Source organism: Haliaeetus leucocephalus, unplaced genomic scaffold (genome assembly GCF_000737465.1).
Source record: "Haliaeetus leucocephalus isolate CR32 unplaced genomic scaffold, Haliaeetus_leucocephalus-4.0 Scaffold536, whole genome shotgun sequence".
NCBI classification, from domain to species: domain Eukaryota; kingdom Metazoa; phylum Chordata; class Aves; order Accipitriformes; family Accipitridae; genus Haliaeetus; species Haliaeetus leucocephalus.
Genome location: NW_010972972.1, coordinates 4,476,519 through 4,501,748, shown reverse-complemented (window position 1 = coordinate 4,501,748; position 25,230 = coordinate 4,476,519). Strand labels below are relative to the sequence as shown.

The following is a 25,230-nucleotide window of genomic DNA, read 5'->3' as shown; positions in this document are numbered from 1 at the left end:
AAAGTAATTTTGTTAACGACAGTGGCAGAATTTAATGCTCATGTTGGACTTCTATTTCTTTAATGAATTATCTACTCAACCTACATTTATTGCAATAAATACATCACAGTTTCACTATATTTCGGTTTGATGCATTGGCATAGGTATTGTCCCTAAGATGATACATATTATGACTAAGATACTAAGATAGATACTAAGACAATAGATATTATGACTTGTCGGGAAAGAGGGAAACAGGGAAACTTTAAACTGTTGCCCCAGACCTTTAATTTTTTGCATCTGGTTTCTCTTAGGTTCAGAATATGAATTCCTTGTTATAATTTATACATGAGGAATCAATGTAGAAAAGATTTAGGCCCATAAAAGTGCTGGACTTTTTACAATAACTCTTTCCAAATTTATTTTTATGGAGAACATACAGTTATGGCCAAATTCCAAATGTTCAAGTACTGCACTCATTTTTTCACAATCTTTGCCAAATATGTTGTAAATCCAGAGGAAACATTTCTCTGCACAGCTAAGCAAGGTTACTTTCTTAACACATGTCCTTTACTTTACAGTGCACAAAAAAAAAAAATCTCAATATAATTTCAGTAAGTATTTTCCAACTGAATGGGTCACGTAGACTTGAAGTAAAGTTAAACACGCTCATGCAAGCATAGTTTAAATCACAATCTTAGTCCCTAACTGTATTGGAAAGCAGCGTCAGGACATAAAACAGCGTTTGATTCCTCTAGGTATTCATCTGTGATTATCATCATCATTTGTCAGCCTTGCAAGAAGGGGAATAACTACATGGACAGCTTTATATTGTTCATTGTTGCAGTGTGGGTTTTTTTCCCTGAAAGGAGAGCAATAAGAATGGAGAAGGATCCTATTATATTTAGTAGTCAGGATCCAAGCCTCATTTTTCAGTGAATTACTTTCTACTTTTCTTCCCAACTTAGGCTCATAAATTGCTTACTGCCAGCAGGGCATGAAGGGGATTTCAGATTGTTATTCATGGCACAGTGGCAACAGAGACCAACTCCTTTTTCTCCATCCCCATATTGCAGATCCTTAAGGGTCTTAGTGCTTTAACCATAGGAGGGATGAGATGCAAGTTTTGGTCAGTTGGAGGCTACACATGATAAGAAGGAAAAAAACCACTTCCCTGCCTGACAGCTGATCTGGTATTTTTTTGCTGCTTCATCAATTATATGAAAGACAGCAGTGGCCTTTACAAGCATCTATTGTCTTGTTTATGTCAAAATCTCTCAGGCTAACACACTAGTATTACCTAATGTCCATGGGGCTAAAAACCCTACATCCCAGTTTCCTAGTTGTTTTTAAGCCACATTGTTGTCAAAGAAAACAGCTATGCCTCTCTCCTCTTTCCCATCTGGCACACAAATTTAGACTCATGTGAATTTGACTGGGGAGCTCAACAGGTTAAAAGTTTCCTAAGAATTAGTTTTAAATCCGATTAGTTGCTCATCACTGTTTACTGCATGTATATTTCTGCTTATACAAGGAGAGAGGTGGGGGAAGACTGACGGCTGGTGTGGACTGATCCATAGATACAAAAATATAAGACAGCCCTGGAAGCAGAAGAAATTACCCTGGCAGTTAAAACTCTTGGGCTCAAGTCTTACAAGTAGTCTTCTTTCTAATATGATGTGGCCTAGAAAGCTGTCACATACAAAGCATTGTTTTCCATCCTGATTTGTTTATTTGCTACATACAATATGCTGGCTATACACTTGTAGCCATCAAAAACCTCATTCAGCTAGTGGGCCAAGTTATGTGAATAATGAAATAGATCTAAAACCCTGTTTTATTTGCATAGTCATCTGCTGCAAGAGTTTGAAGCAAATTTTGAGCAAACAAATAATTAAAAGGTAAACAGAAAATTAGGTTAAATAGCTCTTTCTTCTACATTAGGAAATGTGATTTAAAAAATATCTTTTGTGTAGACATTCAAATTTTGTTATGGTGTCCCGTGAGAAACTAAGCAAGCTGGAGAAGTAGATCAGGATGAGAATTGCAAATAGGGTAAGGGAGTGAGTGACTAGTGGAAGATGACTAAAGGAGATGATGAAAGGCACTCTGTCTGGACTTTCTTGAGATCAGTAGTGGGACTGTTTTTATTTAACGACCTGTAGCAGGAAAAACAGAGTTGTGTACTGATGATATCTGTGATGAAACAAAGTTCAGAGGCATCATTGAGCACAGAGGAGGAGATGAAGAGAACACTGGGACACCTTGAGGTCTAGGATGACAAATGATTCAAAATGGAAGAGCATGCATCAATAGGCAAATACCAACTATTCTTGTTCTAAACTGCACACATATTACCAAAGGAGGGAGGGAGTGAGTTCCTGGATGTGTTCGCTGTTCACAGCATAATAATATGACCAATGAATTTTCTGCAACAGTGATAGAAGTAAGATACAAATATTGGATTTACCAATTTAGGTGACTTTGGGTAAGAGGGAGAGAGTGAGTGTGGGAGAAAAAGATATTTCATCTGCCTCCCTGAAAAAATTAATAAAATTGTTCTCCATAGGTGTTTTAAATATACAAACGCAAAGAAGGAAGTGATATCATGATGAAATGTGTATGTGGAAGTACATACGGGAGCCTGAAACTGCATGAAGAATATGTTATGTGAGGGCACAACCTGTTCAAATTTGCAGGACTTCCCCATTTTGAGGAATCTATGTGTAGGACTCGATGTCCTACAGCTCTCCAGAGCCCCTCCTGCTGCTAAGGCAACCGTTAGTTGTAGGCTTGTGGCTTAATATATTGTGCCTTTTAGTGGAATGTGTTCTTACTTTCTACATGTTCAGGTTGCCAAGCAGTCTGTTAAAAATGACCTTTTGAGGGCATGCCTTCACCACAGAGCTTTTCCTACTTGGGCATTGTCTTGCTGACGTATAAAACTAATTTGAGTGAAATTTCACTCTGTTACACAGCTTGTTTGGGAATGTCTTCCAGAAAGAGAGCACAGCTTTCGTTCTGGCTAGTACTTCGACCTGCACAGTAGCTTAGGGAATGCGGAAGGATGTTCAGACTCTCCAAAGGACCAGCTCTACAAGTTATTGAAGGGGAAGCTCAGTTTCCTGCTGCAGTGTCCAAGAAGCTCTGGATTGCTGCTCTGTGCCATGGAGCAGCAGTGACTTGTGTGTTGCTTTGCCATCACATACGTGCACCTAAACAGGACCAAACCAAGTGAATCTGAATTAGTTCATTTGGGAGCTGTCAAGGCAGCATGTGGTACTAAACAGCCATAACTATGCTGAGTTACTAAGTGTTTCAGTGTTATTGTGGGGACCGTCCTTCCTTTTTCTCTCTGCTCGGATTTCTTTTCCAGAAATCCAAGAACATGTAAAAGTGTTTTCTTTGTTGTAAATTGCAAATACAGTTTCCAACTTCAAGTACTTAGGCTAGCTATCTTTTGATAGCTGGTTGGTATATTAATAGATAAGCAGTGGTTGCCAAGAATCCAAAAGCTCTCAGTGCAGTTCCCAATTTGTACACTAGTATTTGAGGCTGGTAAATTGACTTTATTAACCAAGGATGGGCAGAAGGCCAGGAGCAGAGGAAACAGGGACGTGGAAATAATAGGCTGTTGCTGCTTTCTGTACTAGAAGGGTAGATGAAGAACCAGGTTTGTATGCTCCCCGCGGTGTGGAGTACCAGCCTTGCCTCCAAATTGCGTAAGAAGTGAATCTATATGATTTGCGTAACTGCCTCCACATCAAAAATGCTGTCAAACACTGAGCCCTGAAATGCTCACTTCCCCTTTGTGAATTAGAAGGATGTTCTTCATATTTAGCCTTCTTATCAGGTAATCCACTGTGTATTGGTAAGACTTTGGGGTTTTCCCCATTGCAAAGATGCAGGCTTCAAAGCTGAAATACATGCAGCTTTATTTGCATCTTAAAGAGCAAAGAGGGAACTGTCTAGTGATAACAAAAGATGATGAGATTTTGCTGTTTCCTTTTCAATTGTAGTGCAAGGGTGTTCTCTGGCTTACAATTTAAAGGCTGTGAGGCAAAATAGCACACAACTTGCTTGGATTTTCATCTGTCACTTAAGTGATGTGTTAGTTAAAGAACAACAACAGAGGGAGTTAAAGGAATTGAAAAATTTGAGTCAACTTGAATAAGGTAGATTTTTTTTTTTTTTTCCAATGCTTTACCCTTCTTTGGGTGGACGGATAATACCTAACAAATTTTTGGCATGATGAAAATAGTAAATCTGTGGGTGGTAAAGAAGTAAAAGTAAGCACTGCTCCCTGAAGTATGAACTAAGTTGTGTGGCTCAGTTTATAGGCCTCTAGCAAGAAACAGCTGTAGCGAGACGTGCAGCTACAGTCTCTGCATATCACAGCAACACCTCCTCGATGCTTGCCTTCGGTGTGAAGAGGAGGATTGGAGCATGCAGAGCAGAACAGTTTGTTGTGCCAGTCTTTCACAGGCTTTTAAACACGAATGTGTTTTACTGCTGACAACCTGTTTGTGTGGGGGAGCGGAAAAGGCAAGAAATTGAAGTGTCAACTGTGGGCATATTTTTCTTCAGTCACTGCAAGGTTCTTTTTATTTTTTCCTTCCTCCCTCCATTAAGACTGTCCTCTTCTGCAAGCCATTAAGCAACTCACTAGGAGATATCAAGCCAGAGGCTCTACAAAGAAAGCTTTTGCTCTTCCATGCTTTTAGCAGCTGCTGCAAAAATCAGCATTTTTAGCCTGTGTTTTACCTGGTCTTTGGGCTGCCTATAAGACATGTTTCTCTAGGCATACTCTGACACTAACTCCTTGTACAAAGAACCCAAGAGCAAATCGGATAAAAGCAGGAAGGTGGTCGCACCCCTAATGGGTAGGTTTTTCCTGTGTCTCTCTTGCAGAAGAGCATTTTAGCAATGGAAATTATAGGAGGAAGGAGATAAGCAAGGAAAGGGCATCAAACTGATTTGGGTTCCAGAGGAGCCTTTCTAGGAGTTTATTCCTCTGTGCCATCCCTCTCTTAGAATAAATTACTGGATTTGATTAGGAAAATGCAACAGGCTGTTTTAAATGAGACTGATGAAGTAAAATGGCGTTTAACTTTTAAATTTACTCTGTTATCTGGTGGGGTCTTTTTAGGCAAAACGTCAGTGATGATTAATTGTACTAGCATTCAGCACCTGGCACACCTGAGCAGTGCCCTTTCTACCTTTAGCTTGGGACTGATAAACACTTGATACTCAGGCTGTGTCTAGCAGGTTTTGTTGTTTGGGTTTTTTTTCCCCAATTTATGTGCTGTAGCCCAGCAAGGGGACTGGAATTAGCTTAACAGCTTTGTATAAAGTACAAGCCAGAACCAATTAGCCTTTCAAATAGTTTTGCTTTGTTTAGCTCTACAGAGCAGAACACACAGTAGTAGTAGTTCAGTTACTGAAGTTATTTGATCTCACTCTGAATGCAAATAAAGAGCTGCTGTGCTGAATGACTTTGCATAGTCAATATTGGAGCTTACTTTTACCTGTTGTCAAACATAAGGGCCCTGTTGTCTGTCTTGTTCTGTATATATGCACTGATAATACAGTGTGTGCTACTAACCTCATCCTTAAAGCTAAAAGGAGTTTGAAACTTTGGCTTTATGGACTTTTGAAGGGTAGGTTTCACTTTGTGTTACTACAGCAATCTGTTTTATGTCTGACGACTAGACTCATGCATATGCTTGCAGGACAGCAATAGCTGAATGTCCCAGTTACAGCAGAGTAAGAGGTAGTCCTTGCCTTGAAGACAATGTAGTCTAAAAGAAGGAAAGGTATGAGGAGGTCAGTAGAACATGGTAAGGACACTGGTTTGTAAACACACCTCTGTGAGGTTTACAAATAGGCAGCAAAGGTTTATCATTTGTCCGTTTCATGTAAAACAAGGCAGTTAGATAGGCGTTAACTAAAAGCAAAATGAGAAAGGGAAGTCAGTGAACAAGGAAGTGAAAAATAGTGAGAGGCTTGTGGGCCACTGGAGAGAGGCAAAGAGCAAGGCACAACTGCTTGGAACAAACTGCCTTTTGGCAGGAGGAAAACGATGTTCAGAATAAAAAGCATGGAGAGTAATTTAATGTCTGAAACCTGTGTCTGAAAGTCCGCCCTGCTGCAGTGGCTTCTGCATCACTTTTCAGGCATGACTGACCACATTTCTTCTCTTTAGTCTGTACCTCTTGGAGATGGTGTTATGTGGATCCTAAGCTTGTGAATAAAAAAAGGGAGAGTGATTTAAAGATCACGAGGCAGAAAATAAATGATTACTTTGACTTTTATATAAGTCAGGCGATTACATTCAAATTCATCAAGCCTACAGTGAGCCAGATTTTGCTCATGGATCTTTTCAGAGCGTGCAGCCTTCCCACTGTATAATTAGATTGAATCCCAGCAATCTGTAATAGTTGGTTTTAAATGCTTCCTGGAAAGTTTCTTCCATATTGGTGCCCAGTGTGGGCATAGTGCATAGTCTATTCAGGTGTTTGCTTTCAGGAAAAAATATTAATCAAATATCAGTGAAGGAAGCATAGCTTTCAAAAATGGTTTTAGCTGATGCTTATGCAATCCTGGGCTAAAATGCACAAATACAGAAGAGATGATAGGAGTTAGTTACCGTTTTGATTTCAGGATGCTTACTGAGTGCCATCTAGTGTTTGCTTTCTAATTCAAAAAAGTGAAACTGATTTTACACAACTGGCTTTTCCTGTACTCGCATAAAGGGCATGGTTTATAATCATACTTTTATTTGAAACTTTTATGGAAGGCTTTCTGGAGAGGAAGTTAAAGGGGATACTATTTTCCTGAGACTAAGGAATAAAAATCAACCGAGGCTTCAAAAATTTTTTACTTCTGTAGTGTTTTATAAAGTCTCTTGAATTCAGCTGATTTTATCTCTGTTTTTATTTCCAGATCATGTATGGAACACTAGTTTCCATTATAGTTCTACGATCTGTTTATATAGTATTATGGTAAGTAACTGTTCAGTTCAGCTTTATAAAATATAACTTAGCAATTTCATCTTTTTTTTAACATGAGAAATTAACATTTAACATGAGAAATTGGCAATGGCAAAATTTCTTTAACAAGGTACATAATGCTAGCTTATATGCTCTGCTTGTTTGAAAAGGAATGGCTCATCTCCTTGCATTTTTTTGACGGGGATAACATTAAACAAAACTGATATCTCTACACTTACGATCAGTGTTCACTGCCAGGCGTTCTGCTAGAGGCTTCAGCTGTTAGCCTGGGACTTCAAGGGGAGTGGAGTCTCTGTTCTTCATATTGCTGGGTAACATGTGAAATCTATTGCCAGTGTCCAAACTCTAAGGATGATACTTTGAGAAGGGTTAGAGTAAGACTGCAGAGCTGAACCATCGGTTAATATTTTCCTTTCCTTTTCCCTGCTCAAGTATCTAAAATTCAAATGTAAAAGATAATGACACAAAAGGTTAAATGATAGTTTTCTGTACAGTTTTGACTGGATAAGGTTAGGGATACGTTATGGAAATTGAAATACAAACTATTTATAACAAACAAAAGGGTATTAGAAATGTTAAGAGACATTGAGAAGCATTAGAATCATCAGAGCACAGAGTTGCTGGGTAGAAGTGAAGAAAAAGGAATTGAATCAGTGTTGGAGTAAACACATACCTTTAGGTCTCAGGGACTCAGGTGGTTGCCCCTTCCTGGCTCTCCCCTATGTGTGTTGTTTGGGGATTGCCCCTGAAAGTTACTGATTTCTGTCTACTGTCTTCATTCTAAATGTGTTTTTTGTTAATCTTTGTTTTGAGTTACACACACATCTGTTCAGGAACACAAGGAAGAATTTAACAAAAGGTGTGAATTTAAAGTAGATTCATTGAATCACCTTCCAGTTGCAGTTTCAGTTAATTTGGTTTGACTTTTCCCCAAGAAATCCCCACAGACCAAGTGTAAATGTTCATAGACTTTTATTAAGCAAGAAGAACTTAAAACTGATAGCGTGTTGCTTGTGGCTTTAGAAACAAGCATCAGTTTAAAGGCACTTTCCAAACCCATGAACATGGAAATTTTAATCCTGAGCTAGAGATCTTAAGTGATATTACCTTCATTCACTTCCAAGGAAAACTAAGTTGAATCAAGTTCAGGTCATTTTAATTTTGTTCTTATACAAGGATTTAGCACAGTTCTAGTCACTTAGATTGAATGTCTTTCTGTCTGTGTAGACAAACCCTTAGGCCTGCTGTCTTTGCAGTTCTGCAAATTCCACACGCTTGTGCATTCTCATTATTTCTGAAGCATTTCATTGTCTTCTGTCACTATCAGTAACACTGCCATCCTCCCTCTCAGGGTATCATGCATTGTTTTCCTCCAGCAAAGTCTGTCTCTGAAGTTCCACCTACTTTTTTGCTTCAATTTCAGGAGTTTGGAGTGTATTTTCTTAATTAGCTAGATCACTTCATTGCAACATGGCCCTACAAAGACTTGCTTCACCCTTTGGTTGTATTATGCAAACTGGTTAGAAAGTTAGGACGGGAAGAGAAGTAGGTTTAAACTTCTTTTAAATTTTAACTAAACTACTAATAATTTTAAATTAGTTCTGCTAGAGAAGCTGTGCCAACCTGAAGGTACCCTTTCTTTTCTCTAAAAGTCATCCCCAAGTACGCTTTCAGATTTACTTCCTCTGCATTGCTAAAACATATTCCTACCTTTCCATTGATAGTGCTAGCACTTGTCCAAGCCTGCTTCAACTTACATATTGACCCCAATTTCTGCTTATTTTGTTTCTTACTTCCTTAATACATATTAGCTTCCTATCACCCATATTTCTTAGTGTGGGGCTTGAAGTCGCTCTGAGCTTAGAGTAAAAATCGCAAAGAACAGCATGTTATTCTTTCCAAGCTGCTGCTGCCTCCTATCCTCATCGTCTGTTGCGGTTCCTGCCTGTTTCCCCTACACATTTCATCTCTTTCTTGGGTCTGCTTCCTTCCCAAGATTACAACTTGGCAAATGTTGTTCTCTGTACACAAAGCATGTTCCCCGTTAATAAGTGATGCCAGCCTCTCTCTCATTCCTTCACAAAACACCACCATTTATTCCCTGAACAATTCTAGCTATAATTACCAAATTACCAGCATGTATAACATACCATTTAGTGCTCTTTCATGTCCTGGGCTTGCTTATGTCTCTACAGCACTGAGTTGGGAATATTATAGTGTAGTCTTTGCTGTGTACCACATGGTGCTCCATGCATTTATTAGACTAAACAAATAATAATTTTGCTAGTTTATTTTGGCAGTGCACTTGTGAACATGTACAACTTGTATCTGGTTAGCTTGCCTTGTGGAAGAAGCTCGACTTGTTGTGTTTTGCGCATTTTGGTTGCCAGTGCTCACAGCTCTGAAATGTGTACTGTGTATAACACAGTGGAGAAAAAGTAGCTCAGGAATGTGTTTAACCTAGAATCTAAACTGTGCATTCATAATGTTTAAAAATAACTTGAACGGTATTTCATGGCAGCCTTTTAGGTTTGGAAATGGGTTTGCTTTTGAACTTGTCTTATTAGTGGGAAAGCAGCAAATGCTACCAACTTCGTGTAGGAAGTTTACAATTCCATGGTCTAACCTGAATGCAGATAGTGATGGTAAATTTATTAATGATGCAGTTTCTTGCATCTGATTCTTCAGTGTGTTTCCCGTATCCTAAAGAAGATTTTTTTCTCTCCCAAAATGAAATTGCCATTTTTCCATCCCCAATAGCACTCAACAATAAAATACAACATGAAATTACTGTTTTCTAAAACTATTCATTTGGTTAGTTGTTGGTCATGGTGGTCTATGTTCACAAAAGACTACAGTCATTTTGAAAGACCTTGTTTAAACAAGTCCCCTAGTATAGGGATATCATGTGTTGGAAAAGAGCCTCTTCTTTTGGGAGAGTCCTAATTTGTAGCATGGCTATTTTTTAACTGGAAGATTATACATGGGACTGAAGAATCAGTACCTTTTAGCCAACTTCAGTTTTCCCACTTACTTGCGTTAGGAGAGAGCAGTATTTAGGGGAACAATTAGAAATATAGAAGTAAAACATTTAAAAGATCAGTCTCAGAGAATGAGAATTCAGGAGAGGGGAGGAGGTAAAATATAGTACTTAAATAGATGAGATTTGAAGTTGGTATTTTTCCCTTTGGGAGAAGAAAAATAAAACCCTGTTTATTTGTATGTAATAGTATGTATGTTACAAGCTGCCTTTAAAGCATCTTGAACTAAACTTGCATTATTCCTCTCTCTCTAGGGTATACCCATGGCTTAGGGGTCTAGGCTATACATCTTTAACTGTATTTTTAATGGGATTTTTTCTCTGGAATGTGGACAATATTTTCTGTGATAAATTGAGGTGAGTTCTTTCAATTTGTCTGGATAGCTCTTAATAGTCTTCTAGCATAAAGCTTTGTTTTTAATGCAGTGTATATTCAAGTCCATCTCATGGTATGCATGGTATGCTGCCTACAAAATATTCACGAGGGTTTTACCCAGTTTGCTCATGACTAGATTCAGCACTCAACAGGTTTTTTTAACATTTTTTTTTTTAATCCATGAATAGATTTATTTTTTTAAATAATTGCTATTTCTCTTTAGCTTCAACTTAAATTGAGAGAAAGTAATGTCACTGAAGTAATTTTGAGGATCTGTGGCTTGCTAAAGCCTACTATTCACACTTGATTTCATCTGAATGAGTGTTTTATCCTGCTTTTTTTTTTTTTTTTTTGCTTCTGCTCTTGCCATTTCCCAGGAAAATATCAAAACCAGTAGTTCTGCAGGTTAAAGAAATATCTCTTTCAATATATCTGTCACAATAAACAACAGCTGTTTGAGCATCTCGGAAGGAACAGTAACTGTGAGTCAATACACTGTGCTTGGCTGTCATCATTAGCCTAAAGTCTTCTAGCTTAGCACTCATAGAGAAGGCCAGGAAAGACTTCCTCTCTGCTTAGTGTATTGCCAAATGGGGTAAAAGAGGCCTCCAGACAAAGCTTGTAGGAGCCCACCATCTCGTTGTATGGCTAGATATCCTGTCCGTGCAAGAAAGAACACCAGTCCAACAGGTTGTTCTCTTAACATGTGTTCCTCTGGAACTGGGCAACTGCATTGTGGCACCTTTCTTTTGCTTAGTTATGATGCTTGTGTTCCACTACAAGCTGGAGAAGATGGAAAGGTTGATGCCAGCATCCAGAAAATCCATTCTTGACTATCTGATATGCTGTTATGCTGCTGAATCTGTGGTGTACACAATTGTCCTAGAAGGTTGCTTTGTCAGGGTCAGATCGTAGTGTGCTGTGAAGATGTTTAGTGTTTTCCATCTGTCCCTTTTGGCTCTGTAGTCCCTGCACTAGGCTAGGTCAATTGAAAGTTAACACCAACAGAGTTTTCTTGAAACTTTTTTTTAAAAATATAGGTGTACTGAATATAATACATGGTGCCTCATCCCTAGAAATGCTTCATACAGATGGGATAGAAAAGTTATTTGCCAACACAAGTGGGTGGGTATACAGTGACTTTGCAAATATTGGCATCAGGGTTGATTTTTGCAGCTGCATCACATCACTGGTGAGATCATAACCCCCAATTCTCCAAGCCTGATGAGCTGCTGCAGGTCCGTGGGGCTTTTGAACTTGTTCCTAGACTCAAAGATTACACCAGCTGCTGAAGCACTTTTTTCCATCCTCATTTTGTAAAGGGAAAAAAAAGTTAGCATACCTCCTGTAATACTTGTTTGGTTATGGTGCTGGAAAAAAATAAATACGCTTGTTTACTAGCTTTAATCGGATGTCTGCAGAGCCTTGAATTTGTCCAGGTGGTATGGAACCTTTGGGGAAAATATATTCCAGCTCCTTGTAATTTTTTATTCTTTAATGATCTAACTTGTGAATCATCCACCTACCTGCTCTTTTTGGTTTTAATGTTCAAAATTGTATTTTGGTTCAGTTTTTGGTTTTCCATATTCATTAAATCTGGAACTTATTTAAAAACAAAACAAAACAAAAAACAACCACCAACCCCCCCCCCCCCCCAAATAAAAAAAAAATACTCTATAGCACTCAGCTTCCCTGGTTGGATCCATGCACTTTTGAATTTGAGCTTTGAGATTTCCTGCCATCCAAAGGCTCAGAGGCTGTGCCAGTGTGACAGTCTTTGTGTTCCCCTATGTCATTTCTGGGCTGACTAAATCAAAGCTCTGTGTTCATATTTGTGACTGAGCAGCTCTGGAAACTAAGAGGTAGCTCAGGGATTAGCATTTAGTCAGGAGGACTGAACACTGTAATATCAAGCAGTAAGAAAGAATTATAGAAGCTGCAGATTTTTCTTCCTTAACACCTGTGATCATTGTTTTCCATTTTTTGTTTTGACTGAATGTGAAATGAAAGTCAAAAAAGGAGACAGGCAGATGCAAACATTTGCTCCACCATCAACCAAAATAGGCGTTATCTGCAGAAGCCTAGTGAGCAGGAGAAATCAGGGCAGGGTAGTTCCTTCCCTTTCTCTATGTCCATCCCTTAGCCTCTTCCCAAGAAGCTCACACTCCATAACTGTGCAAAATACAAAGCATGTTGGCGGAGTACTTCAGACCCTCTACTTTCATTGCTTCCTTACTAAACACCCATTTTGCCCGTTTTTTAGAGTTCAACAGAGAAAGGCAAGCTAAGCCTCTGTGGAGCTGGAGAGTAGGTGGTGTGATTGCCAGATGTGAAGTGGTGATGTCTGATGGATCCCATCTCCTCTCTCAGATCTTAAACTCAGCATTTCATCCTGTGGACAGTAGTTCACAGGGTTTTGGGGAGGAGAATGATAGAACTCATTTGGGACTGTGGGGTGCCATAAATATAATTCCCTGAAATTTGAGTCCAGAAGTCACTGATCACTGATTGTATGAAGAAGTGTGTGCTTTCTTCAAATGTGTAAGAAAGCCAGTTTGCTAATATCTTTCTGTACTGGCAGTATAAGGTGTAACTGCTGTTCCTCACCTGCTGAAAGCCTGACTATGTGAAGCCTTACTCGTGAAGCACATGCCTGAGATACGGAAACAGTAATGTGTGATCCAACAGTCAAGCACTACAATTTGAGATAACTTAGCTTGAAAAAAACCCTAAACAGTGCATGATGTTTCTTTCTTACAGAGCACTACGAGAGAAGATGCCTCCTGTTGTGGGAGCTGTAACACAGTTTCATGCATGGTGGCATATTCTCACAGGCCTGGGCTCTTACCTTCATATCCTGCTAAGGTAGGAAATGTTTTCTAAACTGGATGCTCATAAAGCACTTAGGAGTTTTCCCAGGTTCAGATTTACTTGAAGGTGTTGTATTGTCCAGAAAAGCAGGAAAATTACTTCTTACTAAACTGGTGGGAGTTTTTCTTTCCTCTTTGCAACTGGTCTAAAAACTATGTAAAATTAATTTGTATTGTTTAAATAGTCATGGTTCTTCATGAAATTGCAATTCAGAAATGGGAACCCTGTAGCAGTTAAACTGCAAAACTATTTGACAGTATATTAATTTCAAAATGTAAGCTATTAATACCTTTCTGTTCTTGAGCAGCAATCTTGAAGTACTTAAAACATGTTTAATTGTAGAAGTGTAACTAATCTTTTTGATAGGCACTGTCGCTCCTGAAAACTAGCAGGCATCATGCTATAGAGCAGAAGGGTGACGGCTGAAGTTGGAGCAGTGCTGCTCCCAGAAGGGCAGGATATTAGTTTTAGAAGGAGACTTAAATGAGAGCCTAAGTTAGCAAGTCTGCAGCCAGCAGATTTTTGTCTCTGTTTTTTGCTCTATACCACCATCTAGTGGAGCCAGGAGCAAAAATAGAATTTAAGCTAGACTCTGAAGAATTTCTGTAGTTTGTTCGTTACGTAATGAAATAATGTTTTACCACTTAACCATAAGAGAATGTCTGTTTTACAGATACTTTCTATGTAGTTGAGAAAACTTGATTACGTATCAGTTTTTCTACATCTAACATAGATTCTCCTTTTTCGTCAGATGTTAAAATAGCTAGTAAAAGGAAAATGCAAGGAAAAATAAGTACATTTCCAGTAGCTATTCTGAGAGCTTTTTTTTATATCTACATGTACGTAGATATGTACATATACACATGTATATATGTACTTGTATATGTATGTGTATATATAAAATATGTCATGGTATGTGGAAAACAGCTGCTCCATTTTGGCTGACAGGTTGTCTGCTGCCCTAAACAGCTTGAGATACTCTTTTGATGAAAATTCCTTACAGAAAGCAAGCTGATGCAGAGAGTTTGGAAAGCATAGGCAAGTTTTTTCCAGCATGCTGCACAGAAAAAATAATTTGGGTTTGTGTCCTCTAGCCCTTGGGGAACGTGCAGGTGCCCGATTTCTCTGTCCTACCCCAATGAAGTCCATGCTTTCCCTGCAGTAGTTTCCCTAGTATTTCCTCAGCCACATAGCGGCATCACCTATGTCTGCTTAAAAAAGTGAGGTCATACACAGGAAAACATCTGCTGAAGAGAGAGGGTCTATATGAGCTACAGAATCAAGCTATGATGCTTTCCCCTGCCCCCCCATCCCCCTTAACATCTGCTATATTTTGTGGTACACTGATTTAATTTCATCCTTCCAAAATGACAGGCTCTAGTCTCTGTTTGGTCTTTTCCACAGTGGAGAGAGAATTTACTTCTCTGGGTTTCTTTCTTTCTCCCCACAAAGGTGATAAGGTAGATTAGTTTGCTAATCATAGTCTAGCACAGAGGGATTTACCGTAGGCTAATGTCTCCTACTTTGTGTAAATCTAGGCAGAATGGGTAGCTCTGCAATCAGAGAAACAATTCTTTTCTAGTTGGAAAATATAACTGGTATTAGTACATCATTATTATTTTATATGCTGTCTTACACATGAAATTTTAAGCATGCTTTTCTCCTTTTCCTCAGTTTATACACAAGGACACTTTTCCTGAAACACAGGCCAAAGGTGAAGGTAAGCGAGCAATATTTTGTGTCCATTAATGGGCTGCAGCATTCTGATATCTTGTGCTTTGAACTTGCAGTGGGGCTCACTGATTATGCCTGTTAGGGTACTGTCTTTGATTTCTACTTACATCCCAAGAAGTGCAGTTGAAATGATGGTTAACGGTGTTAACCAAGAGACATAAAGTTCCAGGAAATCTTTCCCCTTTTCCTATTTTTCTTTTAACAGTTTGTTTTTGGAATATGGCCTGTTCTTCTTGTGGAGCCGCCCAAGAAGCTTTGACTGTGAGACCTAGGCAGTCACATGCGATCACCTAGCCTGGCTGAATAAAGTGATTCAACAGTTACTATGGCTGAAGTGTCAAAATTATGGATCAATTCAAGTACCATTGCTATAAAAGGACTTCTCTGTGTTACTAGGTCAGCCAGCCAGAACAGAGCAAAGAGCTGGCACGCTAGGGAAATAATGTTTAGTACAGCTTTATTCTAAGTTGTTAAAACAAAGATTAAGACACAATATTTTTATGTATATATTGTATAGCTGATGATACTGAGCTAATATTTCGTGCTGGTCACAGAAAACTAACCATTTTTGAAGTGGATTGCATACGTTTTTCATTCAGTTGTTGTTCTTTCTGTCATTTAAACTAATGTTAGTAACTGAATGACAAAAACAGGCCATTGATGGCCAAGCTAAGCATTTGTGTGGCCTGAAGTGAACTGAATGCTTAACCTGAACTACTTTAATCTTGCACTTTTATACAATTAATGAAGTATGTAAAGATTGATTTAGGGCTTTATTCTATCTTGCTTTTCCACAGCCTCCTTTGCAATTTATATTTTAAGTGAAACGGTTGGGATACCTGTGCCATTTAGTTGATTTTGTACCAAGCTTCCATTTTCTCTTAGTCCAACTGAGGTACATCGTGGAGGATGTTCCAGGGTGTGACCGGCGGAAGACACTTAAGATGGTGAAGCATTATAGGGGTTCTGGTTTGTGTGTGGAAACTGAATTCCTAATTTGTTTGACCAGTGATCTATCAAGAGACTGCAGGGTGACTGTATAAACACAAGAAACACTTTTTTTATTTTTTATAATTATTATTTACATGTCTCCCTTTTCTATCCATACTTTTTACTCCCCATGTCCCATTCACACTATAGATTGACAAACACCTTAGATGTGTGCTAGTTCAGCTTTGAATTCATCTCTTTCCCTTATTTTACAAGTCTTAAATATTGGTCTGACTTTCAGAAGCATCTTATTATTCAGAAATACTGAAGAAAGAGTAAAGAACAAGATTGATGTTGAGGATACCCCAAAATATAATGGGTAGCACTTTGATTGTTTGCTCTTAATCTGTCCATCACATGGTTAGTCTGTGGAAAGTTGACCACCTTTTTAAAACCAAACTTTGGGGATTAACAGGGGAGACAAACCCTCTGGTTTCTGCAATTTTTATCTACCCAGCTGATGAAAGTTAGTAAGTGAGCATAAAGAAAACTTTGAACTAAGACAGTTTTTCAAAATATACCTCATATTGGAGGCTGTGGTTTTGACTCTTCAGATCTTGGGGCAACTAATGGAGCCTGTCTCTGGGCCTCCTAGCTGCCATGCTATGCAATTTTTGTCTGCTTTTGATGCTCTGAGGGATTTATCCTTCTTGCCGTGAAGGAAAAAAGGGAAAAGCTCAGACTGATTGGAAATCCCATTCTGTATCGATTTAAAATGTGCCCACAGCAGCAAAGCACAGTAACATAGCTATAAAGCTGTCTCCCAGATCACAAAGTCCTGGCTGTTGTACAATCAGCGCTGACTAAAATGGTCTCCTCCCTTTAATGTCTTTTTTCCTGTTTGCAGCTTAGCTGCATCTTCCATGAAATCTGTCCATCAGTAGCACTCCTACAAATTGGCAAATCTCCAAATAAAATCATAGCTTTTGTTATGTGACTGACCCTGGACTCTTGGGATCAAATAGACCCAAACTTTTGGCTAGAAAAAGATACTTAACCTTTTCTGACTTCAGTGAGGTTTAAGCATGTCCTGATAGTAGTGCATTTCAACCTGTAAAACACTATAAAGACTCCTGAATGGTAAATTTAGAACAAATTTGTTGTCAGTAGACTCCAGTTCCATAGACAAGCTCAGTATCTGTGTTGGGATATGAGTGACCTTCAGACTGAAAGAGGTTGGAATAACTATCACAGAGGTAGGAAAATGCTGTCTTGGATCAAATGTCTTCAATTATCCAGAAGGCATATTTTTTGTGAAGAGATTTGAGAACTGTTTTAAAAATGTAGCTTAAAAATAAGTGCCTGCCTATTCACCTCCAGGCTCTTTTAAACATCCTTCTGCACACTGTATCTGATTTTCTTATTTAGTATGTTTACATGTTTTCATAAGTTAGGGAAAGAGTCCCATAATAGGAGCAGCGCAGCAACAAGACATGTCAACAGTCACTTGTGATATCTGCTAGGTATGGTATTATTTTTAAGAAAATGAACAAAACTTTTATTTTAGTGGCCTTAGTTTTGTTACTGGAGGATCTGGGGGCTCTGTTTGGTTTCCCTGTAATTGCAGGAACCAGAGTGTGCTGAAAAGCCACTTTCTTATTGATAAGACATCTCTACAGTGGTATATTTTGAAGACATTTGTTGATCCTCCTACACGTTTTCAACTAGGAAGTGTATGGGTTTTTTCAGATCTTGTTGAATTAAATTGTGAGGATTTTAAGAAAAGGTTGGAAAAGCTCTTGTTTTAATTTTAGCTTTTCATTCACATACCATTTGTCACTGATGTTTTCATCTTTAAAAAAATTGTCTTATTCCTTCATTCCAAATGACCAAAAACATTCTACCACCCTTCCAGTAGCCTTTCTTTCAGGTTATGTTAGACCCTGAAGAATGTAATTTACTTGTGTATCCTTCTGAGCATAAATAATCTAAAATTATGGGTGCTTTGGTTTCACTGCCTTACTGATCTTGTGAGTGATATTGAAAATGGCAAGCCAGTTTTAACTGCATGTCACTGAAATTCAGACTGCTTTTTCTAGTGCCTGGAAAGACATACATCCTTACTCCTGTAATGTGTTAAATGTCTGTTAAATTGTTTTTTATTTATATCACTTGTATGACATGCTGATCTTTTTCTACAAACATTAGAGCAGCATATCCTAAACTTTTCTTGCACTACATCTTATAAGGTGGGTCGTCTTTGATCCTATTTTTTGAGTAGGATTCAGACAGCAGCTACTTTAAAGGGAATTAGGGAAGTAGTAGGTGTTGTTTAATATGAATCCTACAGGACGTATTGGACAGACTTGATAGCTATGAACTCTTATTCTTTAATATCCGTGAAGAACCAGGAAATCTGCCACCTTACGACCATCGGCTTGGCACAGATCCACAGCACGCAGTTCTGCAGACAGTGAGCTGAAAAATTCTTCTTGGAATTAAAAGAAAAACCTCAGAATTACTCTCCCAATACAGATCAACACCATACCTTACGCTGGGAATCTAGATTCTCTGGATACAGCTCAAGACATGCGTTATCCAGAACTGGAGATAAGACATGATAAACAGAAATCTGCCATCAGGATGAAACTCACCTGTGTTTTGAAGGCAGTGCTGTTAGCTAGCAGTATTAGTCATCTCCGGACTTCATTTTAATGCTTTTTCTTTAGCACAAGGACGATGTGCTACGTGCGAGTGTTTAGAAGACTACCCCATAGTCAGAATTGGAATATGCAGTCTTATCACTTGCCGATCTACCTCTGTCATGTATTGTACAATACCTGTGCCCTTAATTATATCTGCCTGAATGTGCAGACGTTAGAGCAGCCTGACTTAGACCATGCAGCCCCTGAGGTTGGCAACAGTATTGTATTGATCTGCGGCTGACTGTTCACTCTCCGTAAACATCCTGACTTGTTCAGTGTCTGACACTTTCAGGTTGTGCTCAGTCTGCTGTTCATCTGCATGCAGAAGTCCGGCTGCTTTAGAAAGAGATACGAGTAGGAGGACTTTAATTCAGACAGGTGAAGTGAAACCTTTTTGGCAGTTAAGTTATATTTAAAGCTAAGATGCAAACAGTGTAACTTGTTTTACGTGGTTTTGGAAGAGATGTGATGGAAAATACTGTTTTATAATTAGTTTTAATTCTCTTTTAATCTAATATTGTGCTGTCTTGTTTGGCTGAAGGGAAATTGTATGATTTGAAATGCAGTTGATTCTTTTGGCTATAGTGCATTTGCTTCCAACAGCTGGTTTCGAACAGCTGAATGAGTTTTTCAGCTAACCCCTCCATGTGAAACTCTTAGCAACAGAAAATCCTCCCAGTATCACAAGTGTTTCTCTCAGTCACTACCACGTTTTTTAGTCTGCATTCAAGAATTTTGGTAATACCATTCTTTTTTTTTTTTTTTTTTTTTAAACCTGTTTCTCTCTGGATATATTTTTAGCATTTGATAGCAGGTGGTGAAACAATTCAATATAACACTTCTCAGTGGAAGATGAGCTCTAACGAAGCAGCACTGCTGTTTTCTTCAGTAGACCTCAGAATCCAGGAACACACTTTAACTTTGGTGGAACGTGTGCCCCATAATTTAAAATAACATTTTCAGGTAAAACAGTTGATTGACTTTAAAGAAACCCCATCTGCACTTTAAGTAGGCGGTGGGAGGCTTTAACTGCAAAGTACTGTTTAACTGTGAGACTTTAGTATGAAGAGGGATAAATGATGAAGTCTTTATTACCCATGAGAAGCAAAAGCCAGAAGGAGATTAAGAAATCTTACATGAAAAGAGAGTAACAAAAGATTAAGCACAGAATCCCGTAGTATTAGGTCAACCACCTTCCTGATAACTGCACTTTAGATACTTACGTAACAAGTTTGAATGTTTTGCTATTTATACATTTAACTTTCCATGCTGACTCTTCACTCTTCACCATAGAAGTGATGTACCCTCTGTTACATTCGGTTCATTGTAGATTATTCAGCTGTTTGTTTATGAGGATGGAACGTGACATGGATTGTTTTGTACATGAATGAACACATTTCTTACCCATCTGGAACATCCTCTGCCAGCTTTGTTTGAGAGTCTGTAATGTAACTACAGAGAATACACTGTATAACTATTAAGACTGGTTTTGGGTTTCTTTGTTCAGTTTCTTGCTTGTGACTGCCTATGGCTGCCAAGTGCCTGATCTCTTTGTCGCAAGTCTTTTCTGAGAGCTGAGGCTGTGTTTTCTCCTGGGGTCCATAAGACAGGGTCCTTGGTAGGTGGGAAGACAGTTTGTTTTTTGTTAAAAATACTCCTACTGCAGGAGTCACAGAACTCTTTTTAGTTGTTTTCCAGAAACGTAGTTATCCAGTGCGTGGCTGCCTCTGCTTGGCTCAAATTCGAGCCTGACTACCCCATGTCCCTGATGCTGTTGCATCTTTTCAGATTTTGAAAGCTCCTTGAGGGATTTATCCCCACAGCTGTTTATTTTAGTGTGTGTAGTTCAGGGACAGGCAGTGTGAGGGCGCAGCAGGCAAGCAAGCACTTTATGCAGAGCCCCATTACTGGAGCTCCCAGCCAGATGCTCCAAACAGGACTGGGGATATGGGGATTCATATGTACAATTTTGGGGCAGGGTTGATGCCTGAACCTCTTTACTTCAGAACTTTCCCTTTTGACTTGTTGAAAGTGTTTAGATTTGATTAAGCATGTAATTGCACATTTAAGAAGAACCAAGTTCAGAATCCAGCTAATGTAAGACCCTAAACCAGTGCCTGCAAATTTTTTTTTGCACATATTTCACACAAGTTGAATCTGCCTAATGTTTAGAGCAGATTGTTGAGATTTTAAAAATGCAAAGATAAAGGGTCTTTTGATTATTTGTCCACAGGAATAGCTGTAAGCACAATCTCAGATTCATCCTTCTTTCCCCAAAGCTCTGGAACATATATATGTTTCTCCAAAGCCAATGTCGAATAGAGTGGGCTTTCACACATGCTCATAGCAAATCATGTACCAAAATGTTTTCTAAATTAAAGCCTTGGCCAGCTGCTGTGGAAGAATTTTGGTTGTGTATGCTGTTGCTCCCTGGATTTTGAAAGAGAGACTTTCAAGCAGCATAAGCAGTAGTTACTCTTAGACTGAACAGGAACTGATTTTTCCTTTTGATCTTCCAAAATGATGTTGACTATTGAACTCATCTTAATGCACTGATGATGTTTACTGTCTTAGCAAATAACATTTGTCCACCTGTAATGGACATGAAATACCCCGCGTGTTACATGACCAAACTTTCTAACATTGACACTATTAGTTCTAACGTGTGTGGGGTTTTTCCTGAAATTCAGTATATTGTTGCAGATAGATAACAACACTGTGACAGGTGAATAGCAGTTGACTTGTAAAACACGGCTGCATTGAGCAATGTTTATTGACAGTTTTGATATACTAAACTGATTCTTCATACCAAACCAGCTGGTAACTAACATTAGGCTTATATGTATGAGCATATCTTGTTTTGCAAAGCACAGTAGTTTTGAAATATTTAATGTATTTCATTTGTTATTCATGCTGCAGTCAAGCACTAATTTCTGTCTTTATAGTTCAAATTATTAAAGAATTCTGTTTTAAATACAGCTTTTCCTAGGTGTTTCTTGGCTTTTGTGTTGCACAGGGCTGGCTGGTTCATCTTGACGCTATTCAGTAGATGGGTGGTTCTACGTCTTGGCTGGTGGGTGCACAAGTAGAGCAGCAGGATTTGTATGACCCGCAGTGATGGGGAAGCTGCCTGCCTGCAGCTATGACAGTCTGAGCGCCCACGGTAGTAGCACAAAGCTTGGTCGTCATGGCTTCTTGCCTGCAGCCATCCAGCAAACAGAAACATTTTAAAATGGAGATGTGATTACGTTCATTTTGAACTCCCGTGCAAGGCTCTGGGGTTCCCCCATCTTTACTGCCGTGTGCTGGGGCTCTTTGAGCACTGGACCTTGCTCGGAGGTGTAGTGCTGACTGCAAATAGTGCAGGATCTTCACACCTACAAAGGCCTTCCCCAGTGCACACCAGTTAGAAGGGAATTCAGGTGCTTGACATGGGTGGGAGAGGGAAAGGCAGGAGTCAGGTGAACATGCCGTCAGCTTGGAGCATGCAGTTTGCACATCCTTTGCCTCACCCTTTTCCATTTCTTTCAGTGAGAGAGGAGGATAATCACTGCAGGGCAGAACCTCTCCAGGCAGAAATCGTGGACCAGCAGGCACTTAGCCAGCAAGTCTCATCATACCCCAGCAGCCAGGGTTGGGTAGTGACCACTAGGTATTTCCCCCACTTCTGGTAGCTCTCCCAGGTCCTACGCAGAGACACCATTTTCTCCTGCTCGTGACTGTTACAGGGACAACATTGAACTAAATATTCGGGGGACAAAACACGGGGCGGGAAACCTCACAGCCAGTGGTGTAAATGTCTGGGGGAACCACCGGCACCTCCTCTCGTTGCTTGCTCGGTGGTGCTGAACACAGAGGCACATCTGAACTCCACAGACAAGCATTGCCTGAATGCTGGGCTGGGTGAAATCCAGCTTTGCATTTTGAGCTTGCGGCTAGCCTAAAACTGAGTAATACTTTGAAATTTCCCTGGGGATAAAAACATTGTGGTTCTGTCAAAGACCTCCTCCCAACAAGAAAATTCAATTTTGAGCTTGACAATTCCCTTTCAAGACTGCCAATTTACTTGCAGCTTTATTAATTTCCCATTCCCTCTTCCCCCCCCCGCCCCCCATGCTCCCCTGGTTTTTTCTTTATTCAGCCTGCTCAAAGGCTTAAACTGAAGCTATATTTTTGCAACACTTTAAGCCCAGTGGCTCTAACCAGAGACCTGGCTGTGCTCGGTGCTGTACCCACAATGGAGACAGTTGCTGCCAGTTTGGCAGAGGAGCTGGCAATCCAGCCTGGACCTTTGGTGCTACTTGCATGGGGATGGTGGAGATAATGGAGTCACTAATGGAGCTATGATGGATCTGTCTCCTCTGGGGGTCAGTGGGTGACTCCTTTTTGCTGTGAATGTACCCTAAGCAGACCAACTGATCTTGGTTTAGCTCTTACCCAGAGGGACCAAGCATTCAACGTGCTTCTGTTGAACATGCTTATGTTATCTCCTAGCCTTATGGAAAACAAGACTTGAACTGGCCGGAGGTGAGATCAGTGATTTGGCACTACCCAGGAGAGCTGTGTGTCCTCAGAGAACATCTTCAAGGCCATCTGCCTGAAGGTGCCTCCCCAAGAAGAAGTCTCTGCCTCCCCAAACAGCCGCTTCTCCAACAGCTAAGACAGGGCAAACTTGGGTTCCTGAAGGGGTAGGTCCAACAGCAGACTGGCATTCAGCAGGGCTTCTCTGATGCGTCCCCATGGGGACAGGACAGACAGACAACTCCACCATGGTTGTGCTGGCTTGGGAGGGAGGATCAACAAAGGCAGGACAAGGACGAATGTCTGGATTCAGCCTCAGTCACCTGAGTGCCCGAGAGGGGATAATGTGGTGAGACCTGGAGCTCAGGGAGGTCCCCTGCACCCTGAGCAGGAACAGAGCTGGGATGATGTTCTCATTCACCTTGTGCATACAAGGGAACCTGTGTTTGCGAACACGGGACTAATGTTGTGTGGAGCACCACGTGTGATGGATAAAACATCCCAACCTACAAGCAGAAGCTGCACAGACTTACTTTAGACCTGCTTCGCAATGAGCATAGTTAATTCGGCATCCTGGCTTCTAAATTCCTTACTGAAGTGAGATACCCAGCTTGGAGCTATCTCACCTTGCTCACATGCAACACCCAAGGGTCTTGGTGCATGACACTTTCCAGCTGCTATGGCAATCCAAATAGCCACTGAAAAACATCCAACCTCATTAATCTCCTTCACTGAGTCTGACTTTGTAATTTGCATGCAAGAGGCACATGCCGACTTAATGAAATTAGCAGTAATTAATGGCACTGACACACACGTAGAGCCAGCATGGGGATCAGCCGGAGCTTGGTGTGTGGAGCTCTGTGGACCGCGCGCCCACAGCACCCAGCGATGCCTTGAGACATCGAGGGCTCTGACTCAGTGATTTCTCATTGCTGAGATCAGGTAGGTGAATGCTAATGAATAGCAGCTCGCATGATCCCACAGAAATTGAATTAATTGAGTTACTCTGCTGATGTAAACTGATGTCAAACCCCTAATATTTATAGGCTGGCCATGTATCAGAGCTGCAGTGATTTATGTGGATACCTAACCTTAGCACTGCATTTTCCTCATAGCTGGCATGTCGACTCACTGCTGAACAGCGGAATAGAGTAAATTTGTTAAAATATTGCAGTATTGTAGAAGCCTGGGGACAAGTCCAACTACTTCTCCTCAGGTAAGAGAAGTGATGAACAGGACAGCCAAATCCACTCTGCACCCAGGCAAATCTGTCCAGGCACTTGTGAGTCATTACTTAACAGGGTTTTCATTTGGAGTGCTCCAAGGGTTTGGGGGGTTTGGTTTTTGTTTTTTTTCTTCTATTTGTTTTTTTTCTTTAATCTTCTTGTTTTTAACATCTCACCTTGGCTGGAATGAAAACAAGATTAAGTGCTAGTTGCAAGATGAAAACCAGCAACAAACCTGTAAGCAACAGTGTCAAAGCAGAGCTGTTACAGAAGGGGTATTTTTATGCAGGTTATCTGAAAAGCAAACAAACTCCAGCTGTGTTTTCTTACTGCTGGCATTAATTGAAGCAGGAGGGCTGATTAACATTGAGGACTTGTTTCTGCTGAAGATCTCTGGGCCACATCCCCCCGTATTTGACAGTTCACTATCAATTTGCTTTGCAGCCGATGCGCTCACCTGTGCCCCTCCAGAGCAGTTGCGGCTCTTCAGTAATGCCCAGGACATCTGATACTTGGTGGGTTTGTCAATATGCTCACATCACGTGGTGTTCATGTTCAGGATGGAGTAAAAGACCTTTTTCCCATGCCATGATCCATGTTACATCCCAGCAGACCCCTTCCTCTCCAGTAAGCATCACGGGGCACATCAGCAGCCCCATGTCAGGTTTGTACAACCGTCATGGCAACAACCCTAGCCCAAAACCGATGATGAGATCTTGGCCTGGATCAGGCTTTGGGGGAAATCAATATTTAAACACCACTCAGGACATATCATTTTAAAGACGGAACCCCAAGTCAACATAAAAAACTGGCCGTTTTTGCCTTAAGTAGATTC

The 25,230-nt window shown here is 40.1% G+C and overlaps 1 protein-coding gene across 2 annotated transcripts in view; it reads left to right on the top strand.

Moving 5' to 3' along the window:
- The window catches only part of ACER3 (alkaline ceramidase 3), a 54,927-nt gene extending 38,622 nt beyond the window's left edge, over positions 1 to 16,305 (top strand). Inside the window, exons 7-11 of one of the 2 annotated variants that reach the window (XM_010576610.1) lie at positions 6,925 to 6,983; positions 10,288 to 10,389; positions 13,169 to 13,273; positions 14,954 to 14,999; positions 15,219 to 16,305. In XM_010576610.1, coding sequence (XP_010574912.1) covers positions 6,925 to 6,983; positions 10,288 to 10,389; positions 13,169 to 13,273; positions 14,954 to 14,999; positions 15,219 to 15,272 — 366 coding nt within the window. In that variant the 3' untranslated portion in view covers positions 15,273 to 16,305. The remainder of the gene's footprint in view (positions 1 to 6,924; positions 6,984 to 10,287; positions 10,390 to 13,168; positions 13,274 to 14,953; positions 15,000 to 15,218) is intronic. The other variant, XM_010576611.1, reaches the window with a different exon arrangement.
- Positions 16,306 to 25,230: the final 8,925 nt, after the last annotated feature.